Here is a 13,161-nt window from a genome sequence, read left to right as displayed (position 1 = left end):
AGTTCAAGACCAGCCTGGCCAACATGATGAAACCCCATCTCGGCTAAAAATACAAAAATTAGCTGGGCATGGTGGCATGTGCCTATAATCCCAGCTACTCGGGAGGCTGAAGCAGGAGAATGGCTTGAACAGGGACCCGGGAGGCAGAGGTTGCTGTAAGCTAAGATCAGGCCACTGCACTCCAGCCTGGGCTACAGAGCAAGACTCTGTCTCAAAATAATAATAATAAAATAATAATAATTTTAAAAATAAAAATTCTAACAATTGGAATTAAAAACTAGGGGGATGAGGTAACCAGAATGTTAGATGCATCTGAAGAAAGAATCAGTAACTGTGGAGAGCTATCATGTGAGAACACCTGGACCCATGTCAGTAATACCAGTCAGCCCAGTCTCTTCTAATCTTCTTTGCAAGCACACTCTCTTTGCAAGCACACTTCCATTTAGCACTTTCAATTGACCAAGGGTCCCAGATATTTTTTGTGAAGAATGGCTGCAAATCATTTCTCTAAAGCCTTGAGATCCCTGCAAAGAGTTATGGTGGCAGTGGGAAAGGAAGGATTTGTGCCAGCTCCACTTATCCTCTCTCCTTTGGGGACACCAGCAAATGGGATGAGTGCTCAGGGTTGGCAGCTCAGAGATGTGACACAGAAGGCTTTGAGATGTCCTACAGCCCTACAGATAAAGCTTGTTCCAAAGTGGCTCCTGCCTGCTTATCTCCCAGGTTGTTAAGAGGATCCAGTAAGTGAGAAGTGTAGAAAGCATCTGGCACCGTAAGAATACAAAAGCAGGCCAGGTGTGGTGGATCACGCCTGTAATCCCAGCACTTTGGGAGGCCAAGACTGGCGGATCACTTGAGTCCAGGAGTTGAAGAACAGCCTGGCCAACATGGTGAAACCCCATCTCTACTAAGAATACAAAAATTAGCCAGGCATGGTGGCGGGTGCCTATAATCCCAGCTACTCAGGAAGCTGAGACAAGAGAATCACTTGAGCCTGGGAGGCCGAGGTTGCACTGAGCTGAGATCATGCCACTGCACTCCAGCCTGGGTGACAGAGCAAGACTCCATCTCAAAAAAAAAAGCACTTCAATGTTTTATATGAAAGTTCATTTCCTTCACTAAATATTCCTTTGATATATTGTATATTGTTTATCTAATTATGTGTCACTGAAATACCTGGTGGCACAGATTTAAAATCTTCCCTTATGTAGTTTTTTTGTTGTTTTTCTTTTTCTGGTTAAAAAGTATTCTTCCATCTTCCCAAAGTGGGCACTCTCTTTGTGGGAAATAGTCTTCAAAGATAGCTGCCATCAATTTTTTCCTTCCCAGCATGTACATGTACTCCTCACATTAAGCGGTAAAGTCTCTCCTCCAGCTCTGAATCTGTGCTGGCACTGTGACTTCCCCTGACTGAGAGAATTCAGTGGAAGTAACACTGTTAGTTCTTGGCCTATCCTTTAAGAAGACTGGCAGCTTCTACTTTCTCCTTCCTGGAAGCCATCAAATAAAACATTCGACTACCCTGAAACTACCCTACTGTGAATAGGCCCAAACTAGGATACATGGAAGGAGACAATTGCCCATCTATTCCTGTCATCCTAGCTGAGGTGCCAGCCATAAGACTGAAGAAGTCATTTTGAACCCCTAACCCCAGCAGCCACCACATGGAGCAGAAGAACTGTCTGTTAATAGCTGAACTCTGTCTAGAGTGCAAAATCATGAGAAATGATGCTGTGGCTTGAATGTGTCCCCCAAAGTTTATGTGTTGAAAACTTAATCCTCAATGCAACAGTGATGAGAGATACAACATTTAGAAGGTGAATAGGCCATGCGGGCTCTGCCCTCATGAATGGATTAATGCTGTTATCTCAGGAGTGTTTCCTAATAAAACGATAAGTTCAACCCCTCCCTTCCTTCTCTCTTGCTTTCACCCTCTCTTGTTCTTCCCTTCCATGGGATGGTGCTACACGTAGGCCCTTGCCAGACATGGTCCCCTCGACCTTGGACTTTCCATTTTCCAGCACTGTAAGCAATGCATGTCTTTTCCTTATAAATTACCCAGTCTATGGTATTCTGTTACAGCAGCAAAAAATGGACCAAGACAAATAATACATGGTGGTTGTTTTAAGTCATAAGTTTGGAGTCATTTGTTATATAGAAATACATTACTGTAGCATCATTACATATACTTTTCTCTGTTTTCCTGAAAAGGAAAAAGGTTATTGCAGGTTCTCCAGGGTCCACGGTAGTCTGGTTCCTGAAGACTTCTCCAGGTTTTCCTTTAGACAGGTAAAGTCTGTATTATTTATTAATATATCTAAGTACTCCATTTCTATGATCTTCCTCCCTTTATCAACCCTGTCTGAAGTTTCAACTGCATTTTCCCCTCTCAATTGGGCCACCACCTCTTAATTTTCTATTCTTCAAGGTCTAGCATAAGAATGGCATTTATTCCTAAGACATCTGTTCTGTCAACTCTGAATTTATTCTTACGGCCAAGTTCATTCAAAAACCTCCATGCCCCTGTGAGAGTATGTGTGTGTGTGTGTGTGTGTGTGTGTGTGTGTATTTTGCTATTGTTGTTGTTGTTTTGTTTTGTTTTGAGATGGAGTCTCAGTCTGTAGCCCAAACTGGAGTGCAGTGGCGCGATCTCTGCTCACTGCAACCTCCAACTCCGGGGCTCAAGCGATTCTTGTGCCTCAGCCTCCCGAGTAGCTGGGACTACAGGCACATGCCACCATGCCTAGCTAACTTTTTTGTATTTTGGTAGAGACAGGGTTTCACCATGTTGCCCCAGGTGGTGTTGAACTCCTGAGCTCAGGAGATCTGCTCACCTCAGCCTCCCAAAGTGCTGGGATTACAGGCATGAGCCACCACACCTGGCCAGTATTTATGTTTTTAAAGTTGGTTTTGTGTCCTTGGATATGAGCTCCCTTTATGTGGAGACTGAGTCTTATACCTATTTGTGTTTCAGCATCCCTCCTGCAGAAAGGACGTAATCAGAAATGTGTTTTACTGATGAGTATGCTGTTTCACATTCTTTTTCTTTGCAGTAGCATTTTAGTGGTGAATACTGGCCTCACCTTCTTTTTCAGATGCTCCATAGCTATTGTATTGAATTCCCCATGGCTACCACTGACATAAAAATACCCCGGGTCTTTCTTCTTAATATGAACAATGTATTAATAGGCTTTGATAAGAAGCAGAAAAGAAATCATTAATACTTTTTTTTGCCACGACAAGGAAAACACTTTGACACCTTCCTCTCTTTTTCCATTTAGAAAGCTCATGTACAATGAGTCATTCCCTTGTCACCTAAACTCTGAAGTGTAATACGATCATGATAGGCAGTGAAAACATACATGTGAAGTCCCACAGGCATAAAAATCCATGAGTGGAAACCGATAGAAGATTGGCAGGACTGTTTTCTAAGAAAGCAAAGAGACCAGGCTGATGTACAAAGTGTTTTTCTGTACCCCAGGGACCTTACCTGATTCCTGATCCTCGTGCTGGCCACGGGAGTCAAGTATTTATGTTCTAAATACCAGGCCCGCTCCTGAAACACCAACTTGGTTCCATACAACAGACAAAACTAAGGAGTGGGGGAAAACAAAAGAAATGGACAAATAGCAATATATTAGAAAACATAAAATCTAAGGAGGTGAAAGAGAAATAACATAATATTACATTTCATAAAATCATAAAAGTTAATACTTTCCTAATGTAAAATGGCCATGTTTTGGATGTGCAGTATAGGTTTCATTTTTTTTAAAAAAGTTCTATGAAAAATTTAAAGCATATACAAAAGTAGAACAAATAGTATAATGAACTCCCATGTATCCTTCCCCAAAACTCAAGAAATTTTAATTCACAACCAATCTTATTTCATATATAACTTACCTGGTTCTCCTCTACCCCAAGTTATTTAGGAGCAAAGTCCATACAGCAAAGTCCGCATGAAAGATACTCTGAAAGTACATCCTGAATAATAATATCTTGATATTTTCCATTGAGCATGATTTGGGTAAACTTTCACCAAAAAAATGGCAATCCTCATTTACATTTTGTTTCAATATGTTTTTTCCTATTACGTTTCTGAAACCTATACACAGAGCTTCTGCATCACATCATGGGTACCAAGCAAAAGTAAATGAGTTTCCCTGTGGGAAGAAGTCACTTTTTATTTAACTGTTTATTCACGTAACTCTTAATATGCAATAATTCCAAAATCACACAAAAATAGAGAGCATAGTATGGGCCTCGTGTCTCCATCACCCATATCCACTCACCACGAATCTTGTTTTGACTCTGCTCCCACCTATTACCCCTCTCTGTATCACTGCAAAGCAGACCTCAGTCACATCATTTCATCCACAAACATCTCACTGTGTATCTCTAAAAGATAATGACTCCTTAGAAGTAAGATAGCCTCAAAACCAAACCAAGCAAAAACAAAACCCTCTTATTCTGAGTCAAATAGAAATGATCTTCCCACCAGAAGACAATTTGCCTTCTATGGCTTATCAGACTCAGAAGTCATGCGGTTCACAGTCACGCAGACCCTGTGGTTTCCTCGTTCTTTTCTTGAGGTTCTGGCGTATCCTTGGATCAGCATCATTATGAGGAGCCTCAACTATTCAGTCTTCCCAGAAAGTGTCACAGTGTGGCTGAGCAGCTTATTTATGAAAGATATTTCAGATTAATTTCAGCTCTTTTATGAAATTGCCGAAGTCTGGACAGTAGTTGCTTGGCCAGATTAAGTGCCCTTTGGCTCTTTTACACGACACCAATAAAGATGTTAGCTGACCCTTCAGACATAGTGTGAGCAACTGAGACTATGAACTGCAATTCATACTGAAGACACAAATTCTTATAAAAATAATAAATCATATAAATTATGTGGTTAAGCCAAATCATGAGTCTCTAGATGAACTTCTTATGTGCTACAAAAATATTTGCTGTGAGTTTCTAGGTGCAGAAATGTAATCCTCATCACTCAGGTATACAAAAATACAAGATCAGTGACAAGAAATCCAGAGCTCTAGAAGTGTAAGAGTTCTTAGAAATAATCTAGTCCATCTTCTTACTCAATCCAGAATCCTGTATCAGCCAGGGTTCAACCAAGAAACAGATGATATGTCCACATTAGTATCATCTAAGAAGTATTTAAATAGGATGGACAAGATGTAGGAGATCCCTAAGAGATAGTGCAGTACCTGGAGCTAGTAACTGGAGCTGTTACCACCTTCTAGGCTTAGAGGGTAGAGGGCAGGGAGTGGCTGCTGGATCCTGGAAGAAAAAGCTATGTAAACAAGAACATTTTAAGAGGAGCTGTGACCCTCAGCCAAGAAAAACAGCAATCCCAAGGTGACCCCATGTCGAGGCAAGCAGGGAGCAGAGGGATTCTAACTCCACTCTCTTCCCCGCTCTTTAATCTCTATCTATTCTCAGGTAACAACGGATATGCAGGACCTCTTCAAAGACTCCAAACCACTGCTCTAGCTGTTGTCTAAACCAAACAAGATCCAAAGGGCGAGGATTCCATGGATGCAGGTGATGTAGGTCAACTTCCTAGATCCACACAGGGTAGAGAAGAGTGGTGAGCAGAGCTACAGAGGCAAATGGAAGACATCTATCACAAGTCCCATCTCTAAAACCCCTGATAAAGGGTCATTCAGCGTCTTGTCCAGTCCCATCTGATCCAAGCCAAAGCCTGCTTGATCACATGAAGCTCCCAACAAGCCACTAACTGGCCAGCATTCCCAGCCTGTTCCCAAATGATGGTTTTCCCCAGGCTCACACCATGCATCCTGGCTATGTCTGCTCTTCCCTTCTTTGGACTCAAGAATTGCTCTCCTGTTGACAGTCTGTAGCTTTTGTGTACCTGATTCCCAGGGCCACTTTTTTGGCTTTAATCTTTTGCCTACCTCCAGGAACACAGCTCAGACTCTCCTTGCACTATCCCCTTTGCTTGTCCTGGTAAATAGGAGTCCTGGTTCTTGGCGGCTACCAGAACACCACAGCTAATTACAGGTACCACCAGCCCAGCCTCAGTCCCCCAAACAGTACCTGAAATGTCTTTCCTTTTGTGTTCCAGAGATGGGAGCTCAATGTGTTAAGAGGCATCCAGTTTCCTAATGAATCTCATTGTTGGAAGAGCCACTGTGTCTGAAGCCACTTCTCTATATGGAATGAATTTATGGATTAACTGTGAGGAAGGGGATCTTGTCCTGCTCATCTTTATTTGCCTAGGGTCTGGTAAAGGAGCTGACACACTGTGTGATATTAGCTGAAACCCAGTTTCCTATAACTCATAGCTATTGATGTTACAACTTCTGCTACCTAAGGAACCAAGCAGTAGTCTATGAAAGCTTCCAGACAATAGCCTTTAAAAAATTTAAAGACATTTTTCACATCTCCACTTAGTCGTCCATCCTTCAGGATGATCAGCCTCGATAGATTGTCAATCTCCTTTTAATACCTGTTTTCAACTCTTGGGCCACCTTGAAACTGGTGGCCTAGTCTGGATGGGTAATTCTCTTCTCCAAGATGTCTTATAAAACTAAACGCAATATCCAGTGTTGTCTCATCACTATGGCGTCTGCAGCACCATTACTGCCCTAGTTTTGGATTCTATACTTTTACATGCAAAGCAAGGCAGAATGTGCTTTTATAATTGGTATACAATATTTTTGAATAAATAAGTGAAAGAATACCATGCACATTTGGTTTATATCAAACATTTGATCATTTGACATTCCTAACTAAGCCTTTCCCCCCATAAACTATTTTCAACTAACCCATACATACATATATACATCCCTAAGGGAATGATTTTAATTTTAAATTTATTTTAAAGTCATCTTGTTGATATGGCCCTACCTTGAACTCCCCAAGGAGTTCTTCATGAATCTTGGTTAAGTCACCTGATGTGTTGTGTCATTTACAAGTTTGTAAAGTCTTGTCAGCTGATAGGTCTACATCAGCTTAATTCAAGTTATCTGAAACTTGATTCAAGCTCTCTGGAAACTTATTTAATGGAATATTCCCTGACTCGTCTTTCTCTAGTTGGTCTATAGGAGATCCTGAGAGTTTGGCAAAATGTTGGCCAAAATTGAGACACATCATCCATTTTTCCAACTTTTCTCTCTTTTCTTTTTTTTTCTTTTTGAGATGGAGTCTCGCTCTGTCACCAGGCTGGAGTGCAGTGGTGCGATCTCGGCTCACTACAACCTCCACCTCCCTGGTTCAAGCAGTTCTCCTTTCTCAGCCTCCCGAGTAGCTGGGCCTACAGGCTCGCACCACCCAGCTAATTTTTATATTCTTAGTAGAGATGGGATTTTACCATATTGGCCAGGATGGTCTCAGTCTCTTGACCTCGTGATCCAACTGCCTCAGCCTTCCAAAGTGCTGGGATTACAGGCGTAAGCCACCACGCCTGGGCCCAAATTTTCTCTTCTAGTAACCTGATTAAGAAAGGAAGTATAAGAAAGGAAGGATAGCACTTTGGGAGGCCGAGACGGGTGGATCACGAGGTCAGAAGATGGAGACCATCCTGGCTAACACGGTGAAACCCCGTCTCTACTAAAAAATACAAAAAACTAGCCGGGTGAGGTGGCGGGTGCCTGTAGTCCCAGCTACTCGGGAGGCTGAGGCAGAAGAATGGTGTAAACGCAGAAGGCGGAGCTTGCAGTGATCTGAGATCGCGCCACTGCACTCCAGCCTGGGCGACAGAGCGAGACTCCGTCTCACAAAAAAAACAAAACAAAAAAAAAACAAGAAGAATCTTTACTTATCCTTACTGAACTAGGCAGCCTTCTAGTGATGGTCCCTTTTCTATTTGTACGTAAACTATCTGGAATAGTCTTTTGTAGAATTTTAACTTGGATTTATATTCATCTCAGATTCTATAGTTTCCCATATCTACTTTTTCTTGTTTTTGTTTTAACTTTTATTTTAGGTTCAGGGATATATGTGTGGGTATAGTTCAACTGATGTCATGGGGAGTCTGGTGTACAGATTATTTCATCACCCATATACCAAGCCTAGTACCCCATAGTTATTTTTCCTGATCCTCTCCCTCTTCCCACCCTGCTCCCTAAGGTTGGCCCCAGTGTCTGTTGTTCCCCTCTGTGTGTCCATGTGTTCTCATTATTTAGCTCCCACTTAAAAGTGAGAATAAGTAGTACTTGGTTTTCTGTTCCTGTGCTGACTTGTTAAGGATAATGAACTCCAGCTCTATCCATGTTCCTGCAAAGGACATTATCTCATATTTTTTTTTCATGGCTGCATAGTATATATACCACATTTTCTTTATGAAGGCCTACCATTAATGGGCATTTCGGCTGATTGCATGTCTTTGCTATTGCGAATGGTGCTGCAGTGAACACAGGCATGCATGTATCCTTATGGTAGAATGATTTATAGTCCTTTGGGTATATGCCCAGTAGTGGGATTGCTGGGTTGAATGGTAATTCTGCTTTTAGTTCTTTGAGGAATTGCCACACTGCTTTCAGCAATGGTTGAACTAATTTACACTCCCACCAGCAGTATATAGGCATCCCCTTTTTCTCTGCAACCTTGCCAGCATCTGTTATTTTTTGACTTTTTAATAATAGCCATTTTGACTGATGTGAGATGGTATCTTATTGTGGTTTTGATTTGCATTTTTCTAATGATTAGTGATATTGAGCATTTTTTCATATGCTTGTTGGCCACATGTATGTCTTCTCTTGAAGTATCTGTTCATGTTCTTTGCCTACTCTTCAATGGGGTTGTTTGTTTTTGTCTTATAAATTTAAGTTCCGGCCAGGCGCAGTGGCTCAAGCCTGTAATCCTAGCACTTTCGGAGGCCAAGACAGGCGGATCACGAGGTCAGGAGATCGAGACCATCCTGGCTAACACAGTGAAACCCCGTCTCTACTAAAAAAAAATACAAAAAAACTATCTGGGCGAGGTGGCAGGTGCCTGTAGTCCCAGCTACTTGGGAGGCTGAGGCAGGAGAATGGTGTAAACCCAGGAGGTGGAGCTTGCAGTGAGCCGAGATCCGGCCACTGCACTCCAGCCTGGGCGACAGAGTGAGACTCCGTCTCAAAATAAATAAGAATAATAATAAATAAATAAATAAATAAATAAATAAATTTAAGTTCTTATAGATGCTGGATATTAGACCTTTGTCAGATGTATAGTTTGCAAATATTTTCTCCCATTCTGTAGGATGGTTGTTCACTCTGTCAATAGTTTCTTTTGCTGTGAAGAAGCTCTTTAGTTTAATTAGATCCCATGTGTTAACTTTTGCTTCTGTTTTAATTGTTTTTGGCATCGTTGTAATGAAATCTTTGCCAGTTCCTACATCTGGAATGGTATTTCCCAGGTTATCATAGGTTTAGGTTTTACATTTAAGTCTTTAATCCACCTTGAGTTGATTTTTGTATATGGTGTAAGGAAGGGGTCCAGTTTCAGTCTTTAGCATATGGCTAGTCAGTTATCCCAGCACCATTTATTGACTAGGGAGTCCTCTCCTCATTGCTTGCTTTGTTAGCTTTGTCAAAGATCAGATGGTGTGCTGCATTGTAGGTGTGCAGCATTATTTCTGGGCTCTCTATTCTGTACCATTGGTCTCTGTGTCAGTTTCTGTACCAGTACCATGATATTTTGATTACTGTATCTGTAATACAGTTTGAAGTTGAGTAATATGATACCTCAAGCTTTGTTCTTTTTGCTTAGGATTGCCTTGGCTATTTGGAATCTTTTTTGGTTCTATATGAATTTTAAAAAGAGCTTTTTCTAGTTCTGTGAAGAATGTCATTGATAGTTTGAGAGGAATAGCATTAAATCTGTAAATTGTTTTGGTCAGGATGGTCATTTTATCAATATTGATTCTTCCTATCCATAAGCATGGAATGTTTTTCCATTTGTTTGTGTCATCTCTGATTTCTTTGAGCAGTGTTTTATAATTTTCATTGTAGAGATCTTTCACATTTCTGGTTATTTGTATTTCTAGGTATTTTCTTCTTTTTGTGTCAATTGTGAATGGGATGGCATTTCTGATTTGGCTCTGAACTTGGATTTTGTTGGTGTATCGGAATGCTACTGATTTTTATATGTTGATTTTGTATCCTGAAATTTGCTGAAGTTGTTTATTAGCTCAAGGAGCTTTTGGGTAGAGACCATAGGGTTTTTCTAGACATATAATCATGTCGTCTGCAAACAGGAATAGTTTGACTTCCTCCCTTCCTAGTTGGATACCTTTTATTTATTTATCTTGCCTCATAGCTCTGGCCAGGACTTACTGTGTTAAGCAGGGGTAGTGAGAGAGGGGATCCTTGTCTTGTGCTGGTTTTCAAGGGGAATGCTTCCAGCTTTTGCCCATTCAGTATGATTTTGACTGTGGGTTTTTCATAGATGACTTATTATGTTCAAGTATGTTCCTTCAGTGGCTTTTATCGAAGATGTTCGATAAAATGCAACATTCCTTCATGTTAAAAACCCTCAATAAACCAACAACCCACCCTCTATACACCAACAATATCCAAGCTGAGAGCCAAATCAGGAATGCAATCCCCTTCACATCTATCTATCGAATTTCATCTGCATCTATTGAGATAATCATATGGTTTTTATCTTTAGTTCTGTTTATGTGATGAATCACATTTATTAACTTGTGTATGTTGAACTAACCTAGCATCCCAAGGATAAAAACTACTTGATCATGGTGGATTAGCTTTTTACATGCTGCTGGATTTGATTTGCTAGGATTTTGTTGAGTATTTTTGCACCTATGTTCATCAAGGATATTGCCCTAAAGTTTTCTTTTTTTGTTGTGTCTCTGCCAGGCTTTGGTATCAGGATGATGCCAGCCTCATAGAATGAGTTGGGGAGGTGTCCCTTCTCAATGTTTTGAAATAGTTTCAGTAGTAATGATACCAGGTCTTCCTTGTATATCTGGTAGAATTCGGCTGTGAATCTGGTCCTGGGCTATTTTTGGTTGGTAGGCTATTTATTACTGATTCAATTTTGGAGCTCATTATTGGTCTGTTGAGGGATTCAGTTTCTTCCTAGTTCAGCCTTGGAAGGATGTATGTGTCCAGGAACTTATCCATTTCTTCTAAATTTCCTGGTTTGTGTGTATACAGAGATTCATAGGAGTCTCTGATGGTTATTTGTATTTCTGTGGAGTTGGTGGTAACATCCCCTTTGTCATTTCTAATTGTGTTTATTTGGACTTTCTCTCTTTTCTTTTTTATTAGTCTAGCTAGTGTTCTATCTATCTTATTAATTTTTTCAAAGAACCAACTTTTGGATTTGTTGATCTTTTGTATTTTTTTTTATGTCTCAATCTCCTTCAGTTCTGCTTTGATTTTGGTTATTTCTTGTCTTCTGCTAGTTTAGGGGTTGGTTTGCTCTTGCTTCTTTAGTTCCTCTCGTTGTAATGTTGGGTAATTAATTTCAGATCTTTCCAACTTTGTGATGTGGGCATTTAGCGATAAAAATTTCCCTCTTAACACTACCTTACCTGTGTCCCAGAGATTCTGCTATATTGTATCTTTGTTCTCATTAGTATCAAAGAACTTCTTGATTTCTGCCTTAATTTCATTGTTTACTCAGAAGTCATTCAGAGCAGGTTGTTTAATTTCTGTAATTATATGGTTTTAGCAATTTTCTTAGTCTTGATTTCTACTTTTATTGCTCTGTGGTCCAAGAGCACGGTTGGTATGATTTCAGTGTTTTTGAATTTGCTGAGTGTTGTTTTATATCCGACTGTGTGGTCAATTTTAGAGTATGTGCCATGTAGCAATGAGATGAATGTATCTTCTGTTGTATTTGGGTGGGGAGTTATGTAGATGTCTATCAGGTCCATTTGATCCAGTGCTGAGTTCAGGTCCTGAATACTTGTGTTAATTTTCTGCCTCAATGATCTGTCTGTCATTGAGGTGCTGAAGCTTCCTACTATTATCGTGTGGGAATGTAAGTCTCTTCATAGGTCTCTAAGAACCTGCTTTATGAATCTGGGTGTTCCTGTGTTGGGTGCATATACATTTAGGGTAGTTACATCTTGTTGAATTGAATCCTTTACTATTGTGTAATGTCCTTCTTTGCCTTTAAAATCTTTGTTGGCTTAAAGTATGTTTTGTCTGAAATTAGGATTGCCACCTCTGCTTTTTTTTTTTTCCCCCTGTTTTCCATTTGCTTGGTCGATTTTTCACCATCCCTTCATTTTGAGCCTATGGGTGTCATTGCATGTGAGACAGGTTTCTTGAAGACAGCATACTATTGGGTCTTGCTCTTTATCCAGTTGGCCACTCTGTGCTTTTTAATTGGGTCAGTTAGCCCATTTACATTCAAGGTTAGTATTAATATATGTGGATTTGATCCTGTCATTGTGTTGTTAGCTATCTTTGAAAAGGTGGACATTTGCTTATTTATAATATTCTGAAATTTCTTTTGTCCTCCTTAGTTTGAAATCTCTGTCAATCACAAGTCCTTTCCAACTGAGAACAACATTCCTTCAGAGAGAAGATGAGAACATAATGGGAGATAAGTTGCTTTGCTTTCTTTTCGCCACATATTAATACCAAATTTTTCTTGCCTAAACCAAGAGTCCATCTCTTCACATCTTAAATATAGCTAAAAATGGCCTTTTAAATTTGTATAAGATTATTTGTCAAGCCTCAAGTTATGCTGGGGTTTGGCCCTACTGACATTTATTAAATGCTTTGTGTTTATATTTGGACAAATGTCTCCCCCACAATCCTTCCACTTATCATTGTGTGTGTGTGTTTGTGTGTGTGTGTGTGTATGTGTGTATTCCTTAGACCTGTGTCCATAAGACAGTCCCTCTACTCCTACCCTGGTTTCTATGTCTCAAATCATAACTTTTTTTTATTGTTTTGGAGAGATGGGATCTTGCCATCTTGCCTAGGCTGGTCTTGAACTCCTGGGCTCAAGCGATCCTTCCCCCTTGGCCTCCCAAAGTGTGGAGATTGCAGGTATGAGCCACCACTCCTGGCCCCAAATCACATTTTTTTTCTGGATGTATTGTCAGAATAATGTTTCTGGTTTTCTTCCTCACAAGTCCATGTGCCTCTTTGAAATATCTGTCTACAGAGTCTAATAGCTAACATTTATCAAACACCTACCATGTGTCAGACACTACAAGGT

At 40.3% G+C, this 13,161-nt stretch overlaps 1 protein-coding gene across 1 annotated transcript in view; it reads right to left on the bottom strand.

The window, feature by feature from the left end:
• The window catches only part of ACOXL (acyl-CoA oxidase like), a 371,685-nt gene that overhangs the window by 20,366 nt on the left and 338,158 nt on the right, over positions 1-13,161 (bottom strand). The window contains 1 exon segment of the mRNA XM_030921547.1: positions 3,491-3,594. Within this exon segment, the coding sequence (XP_030777407.1) occupies positions 3,491-3,594 (104 nt within the window).

Source organism: Rhinopithecus roxellana, chromosome 17 (genome assembly GCF_007565055.1).
Source record: "Rhinopithecus roxellana isolate Shanxi Qingling chromosome 17, ASM756505v1, whole genome shotgun sequence".
NCBI lineage: Eukaryota > Metazoa > Chordata > Mammalia > Primates > Cercopithecidae > Rhinopithecus > Rhinopithecus roxellana.
Note: the sequence above shows the minus strand (reverse complement) of the source record. Positions and strands in the feature narration are given on the sequence as shown.